The 6000-nt window shown below is 50.2% G+C and overlaps 1 protein-coding gene across 2 annotated transcripts in view; it reads left to right on the forward strand.

Moving 5' to 3' along the window:
- LOC144489633 (TP53-binding protein 1-like) overlaps positions 1–5719 on the forward strand; it is a 42992-nt gene extending 37273 nt beyond the window's left edge. For both annotated transcript variants that reach the window (XM_078207487.1, XM_078207488.1), the window contains 3 exons: positions 765–964; positions 2214–2359; positions 5346–5719. In XM_078207487.1, the coding sequence (XP_078063613.1) occupies positions 765–964; positions 2214–2359; positions 5346–5533 (534 nt within the window). In that variant the 3' untranslated portion in view covers positions 5534–5719. The remainder of the gene's footprint in view (positions 1–764; positions 965–2213; positions 2360–5345) is intronic.
- The last annotated feature ends 281 nt before the right edge of the window (positions 5720–6000 follow it).

Raw genomic sequence — 6000 nt, forward strand, 5'->3', positions numbered from 1 at the left:
GCGGCACTCCCTCAGCACTGACCCTCTGACAGTGCAGCACTCCCTCAGCACTGACCCTCTGACAGTGCGGCACTCCCTCAGCACTGACCCTCTGACAGTGCGGCACTCCCTCAGCACTGACCCTCTGACAGTGCGGCACTCCCTCAGCACTGACCCTCTGACAGTGCGGCGCTCCCTCAGCACTGACCCTCTGACAGTGCGGCACTCCCTCAGCACTGACCCTCTGACAGTGCGGCACTCCCTCAGCACTGACCCTCTGACAGTGTGGCACTCCCTCAGTACTGACCCTCAGACAGTGCGGCACTCCCTCAGTACTGACCCTCTGACAGTGCGGCACTCCCTCAGCACTGACCCTCTGACAGTGCGGCACTCCCTCAGCACTGACCCTCTGGCAGTGTGGCACTCCCTCAGTACTGACCCTCTGACAGTGCGGCACTCCCTCAGCGCCGACCCTCTGACAGTGCAGCACTCCCTCAGCGCTGACCCTCTGACAGTGCGGCACTCCCTCAGCACTGACCCTCTGACAGTGCGGAAACTCTCCTGTGTCCTGGGCAGACCCTGCGATGATGTTGAGTGAAACACTTCCATGCCACCCTCCAGCCAACGATGCCAGCCACGGTTAAAAGCTGGGCCTAGCAGTTAGTAACCCAGGGCCACTCCTTCACCAAGTACTTGAGGTTTTAATGTACAGTCGTTAAATTATTTTTCAGAGACTGCTTTCCTGCTGCGTGTGAAACTCACGGTGTGTCACTGTTCTGTTTCAGTGTAAAGCTGCCTATCAGTGTGTACTGATAGCAGACCAGCACTGTCGCACAAAGAAATACTTCCTGTGTATCGCCAGCGGAGTCCCCTGTGTGTCTAACCTGTGGGTACGGGACAGTTGCCTGGCAAACCAGCTGCAGCCTTACAAGAATTACATGCTTCCTGCGGGGTACAGTGTGGAGGCTGAACGCATCCTGGAATGGTGAGGGGATAAATATTTCCTTTCTATATTGTTTCCTCTTTTTGTTCAGGAATTACAGACCCCCCCCCCTTCCCCCCCAACCCCCGAACACTGACTCTACCCACCCATTTAACCACCCCCCTCACAGCCCCATGTAGACTCCCCCCCCCCCCCCCCCGTCACTGACTCTCTTTCCCCCCCCCGATCACTGACTCTACCCTTCCATTTAAACCCCTCCCACACCCCCATGTACACTCTTTCCCCCCCCATCCCTGACTCTCCCCACTCATTTAATCTTCCTAGTTAAACACTTCTTCACACCCGAAATCCAATGAAGCATCATAGAGGTTTACAGCTTGGAAACGGGCCCTTCGGCCCAACTTGTCCATGCTGCCATCTTTTTAACCCCTAAGCTAGTCTCAATTGCCTGCATTTGACCCATATCCCTCTATACCCATCTTACCCATGTAACTGTCTAAATGCTTTTTAAAAGATAAAATTGTACCCACCTCTACTATTACCTCTGGCAGCTTGTTCCAGACACTCACCACCCTCTGCGTGAAAACATTGCCCCTCTGAACCCTTTTGTATCTCTCCCCTCTCACCTTAAACCTATGCCCTCTAGTTTTTGACTCCCCTACCTTTGGGAAAAGATATTGACTATCGAGCTGATCTGTGCCCCTCTTTATTTTATAGACCTCTATAAGATCACCCCTCAGCCTCCTATGCTCCAGAGAAAAAAGTCCCAGTCTATCCAGCCTCTCCTTGTAACTCAAACCATCAAGACCCTGTAGCATCCTAGTAAATCTTTTCTGCACTCTTTCTAGTTTAATAATATCCTTTCTATAATAGGGTGACCAGAACTGTACACAGTATTCCAAGTGTGGCCTTACCAATGTCTTGTACAACTTCAATAAGACATTCCAACTCCTGTATTCAATGTTCTGACCGATGAAACCAAGCATGCCGAATGCCTTCTTCACCACTCTGTCCACCTGTGACTCCACTTTCAAGGAGCTATGAACCTGTACCCCTAGATCTCTTTGTTCTGTAACTCTCCCCAACGCCCTACCATTAACTGAGTAAGTCCAGCCCTGGTTCGATCTACCAAAATGCATCACCTCGCATTTATCTAAGTTAAACTCCATCTGCCATTCATCAGCTGAAAACATTTAAATAAACTTGCTGCCCTCTGGGTGTCTCTGATTCCTGATATATTCATGTCTCCATGTCCTCTCTCTCTCTCTCTCTCTCTGTATCTCTCCTGCAGGCATCCAAGGACAACTCCGTTCAAGAACATGAAATTGCTGCTTGTATCTGACCAGCAGGAGGGCTTCCTGAGCCTGTGGTCAGAGATTCTTATGATGGGTGGAGCTATGTCTGTCAGACAGCACAACTCAACAGCACACAACAAGGGTAGGCAGCTTCACCCGGGCCTGGGGGGGGGCCTTGGGTCAGTCCTGAAATCTGTCGGCCACTTCCACTTGTACTTCAGAAATAGTCAGGCCACTCATTGCCTCGACCTAAAATGCAGGGTGTTCAAAATGGGAATTGGGTTAGGCTGTTCCATCAAACACTCCCAGGACAGGTACAACACGGGGTTAGATACAGAGTAAAGCTCCCTCTACACTGTCCCCATCAAACACGTCCAGGACAGGTACAGCACAGGGTTAGATACAGAGTAAAGCTCCCTCTACACTGTCCCCATCAAACACGTCCAGGACAGGGACAGCACGGGGTTAGATACAGAGTAAAGCTCCCTCTACACTGACCCCATCAAACACTCCCAAGACAGGCACAGCACGGGGTTAGATACAGAGTAAAGCTCCCTCTACACTGTCCCCATCAAACACTCCCAGGACAGGTACAGCACGGGGTTAGATACAGAGTAAAGCTCCCTCTACCCTGTCCCCATCAAACACTCCCAGGGCAGGTACAACACGGGGTTAGATACAGAGTAAAGCTCCCTCTACCCTGTCCCCATCAAACACTCCCAAGGCAGGTACAGCACGGGGTTAGATACAGAGTAAAGCTCCCTCTACACTGTCCCCATCAAACACTCCCAAGACAGGCACAGCACGGGGTTAGATACAGAGTAAAGCTCCCTCTACACTGTCCCCATCAAACACTCCCAAGACAGTGACAGCACGGGGTTAGATACAGAGTAAAGCTCCCTCTACACTGTCCCCATCAAACACTCCCAGGACAGGTTCAGCACAGGGTTAGATACAGAGTAAAACTCCCTCTACACTGTCCCCATCAAACACTCCCAAGACAGTGACAGCACGGGGTTAGATACCGAGTAAAGCTCCCTCTACACTGTCCCCCATAAAACACTCCCAGGACAGGTACAGCACGGGGTTAGATACAGAGTAAAGCTCCCTCTACACTGTTCCCATCAAACACTCCCAGGACAGGTACAGCATGGGGTGAGATACAGAGTAAAGCTCCCTCTACACTGTCTCAATGTGCCTTGGTCTGCACCCTACTGCGATGGGTGTATCTTGGACTTTGGGTGGGTCAGTGAAAATTGTGCAGAATATAGATGTTGAGGAGATGGTGATGTGGGAATGTCACTGAACAATAATCAGAGGCTCACATTAACGCTCTGCGGACACAGGTTCAAATCCCACCACAGCAGCTGGTGGAATTTAAATTCAATAATAAATCTGGAATATAAAGCTAGTCTCAGTAATGATGGCCATGAAACCATTGTTGATTCTTGTAAAAACCCATCTGGTTCACTGATGCCCTTTCGGGAAGGAAATCTGCCGTCCTTACCTGGTCTGGCCTACATGTGACTCCAGAGCCACAGCAATGTGGTTGACTCTCAACTGCCTTCTGAGCAGCACATTGGCACAGTGGGTTAGCACTGCTGCCTCACAGCGCCAGGGACCCGGGTCCAATTCCAGCCTCGAGTCACTGTCTGTGCGGAGTCTGCACATTCTCCCCGTGTCTGCGTGGGTTTCCTCCGGGTGCTCCGGTTTCGTCCCACAGTCCGAAACACGTGCGGGTTAGGTTGATTGGCCATGCTAAATTGCCCCTAATGTCAGTGGGATTAGCTAGAGTAAATGAGGGTTATGGGATAGGGCTTGGGGTGGGATTGTGGTTGGTCCAGACTCGATGGGCAGAATGGCCTCCGTCTGTACTATAGGGAATCTACACGTGACTCCAGAGCCACAGCAATGTGATTCACTCTCAACTGCCCTCTGAAATGGGCAGAGTCAGGGGACCTAGCTAGGGTAAATGCATGGGGTTATGGGGATAGGGTCTGGGTGAGATTGTGGTCGGTGCAGACTCGATGGGCCGAATGGCCTCCTCCTGCACTGTGGGATCCTATAATTCTATGATTCAATTAATAAGATAATGGCTGAACCCCTCCTCCAACCCCGCCTGACTAGCTGCCTCTTTTCTCTTGTTGCCCTGTGGGGGGGGTGGTTCGATGATCAATGGGGGAATACTGTGGCACGGTGCTTGAGGCTATGGATGGTGACTTCCTGTTCCAGTACAGGATGGTAACAAAGCCCGGCCTTGCCAACGATGCCCACATTTTTTTTATTCGTTCGTGGGACATGGGCGTCGCTGGCTGGGCCAGCATTTATTTCCCATCCCTAGTTGCCCTTGTTCAGAGGGCAGTTGAGAGTCAACCACATTGCTGTGGCTCTGGAGTTACATGTAGGCCAGACTCGGTAAAGACGGCAGATTTCCTCCCCTAAAGGACATTAGTGAACCAGATGGGTTTTTCCAACAATGGTTTCATGGTCATCAGTAGATTCTTAATTCCAGATATTTTTTACTCAATTCAAATTCCACCACCTGCCGTGGCGGGATTCGAACCCGGGTCCCCAGAACATTGGCTGAGTTTCTGGATTCATAGTCTAGCGATAATATCACCAGGCTATCGCCTTCCCTAGTCTTTAATATGATTACATGCCAAGGAAATTGGAAGGTGGTGGTGACCTGCTGCCTTCAACAAACGAGCGTCTCGTTCGGTCGATTCAGAGGGCAGTTGAGAATCAACCACATTGCTGTGGCTCTGGAGTCACATGTAGGCCAGACCGGGTAAGGACGGCAGATTTCCACCCCTAAAGGGACATCAGTGAACCAGATGGGTTTTCCCGACAATCGACAATGGTTTCATGATCATCAGTAGATTCTTAATTCCAGATATTTTTTATTGAATTCAAATTCCACCATCTGCCGTGGCGGGATTCGAACCCGAACATTAGCTGAGTTTCTGGATTAATAGTCTAGCAATAATACCACTTGGCCATCACCACCTCGCACAATCCCACAAAATAATTTTTTAAAAACAGGACAGCAGGCAACCCAGTGTGAAGGCCGAGCGCTCCCCCTGGGGAGGTACCTCTTGGTTAACCACGCTTTCTTCTTGTGCTTTCAGATGTCCCGTTGGGTATCTTTGACATTGTGGTGACGGACCCCTCTTGCCCAGCCTCCTTGTTGAAGTGTGCCGAGTCACTGGCCTTGCCCATCGTCTCTCAGGAGTGGATCATCCAGAGTCTGGTGACGGGACAGAGAGTCAGCCACAACAACCACCCCAAGTACAAACACACCTACCAACCCAGTTAAAACAAAATGTCCGATCGTACCCCCCCCCCCCCTCGCTCCCTCAACCGCCAATCAATTGTGCCGTTGTTTTACATTTTAGAAGCTTTTATTGTTGGTGTTTGTAACTGCATGTATGAAAATGTACATAGTTTTATTGGTTTCATTTTTATTAAAAAATAATGGAATAAACTGTCTGACCTTTTTGTCAATTTTACCTTTGTTTTATTTCTAAAGAGTGTGTTTTACTCGCAACATCAGGGTAGGACTGAGTCCAACTCGGGGCTGGGTTTGATCTGTTATTTCATCCAGAACCACGGACACAGGAGCAGACGTTGGCCATTCGGCCCATCGAGTGTGTTCCGCCACTCAGTGAGACCATGACTGATCTGATGTAATCCTCAACTCTACTTTCCCGCCTTATCCCCAAACCCTCTTACTGATTGAAAATCTGTCCAACTGAGTCTTGAACGGCCAAGCTTCTACTGCTC

Source organism: Mustelus asterias, unplaced genomic scaffold, assembly GCF_964213995.1.
Source record: "Mustelus asterias unplaced genomic scaffold, sMusAst1.hap1.1 HAP1_SCAFFOLD_2375, whole genome shotgun sequence".
In the NCBI taxonomy this organism is placed as follows: Eukaryota; Metazoa; Chordata; class Chondrichthyes; order Carcharhiniformes; family Triakidae; genus Mustelus; species Mustelus asterias.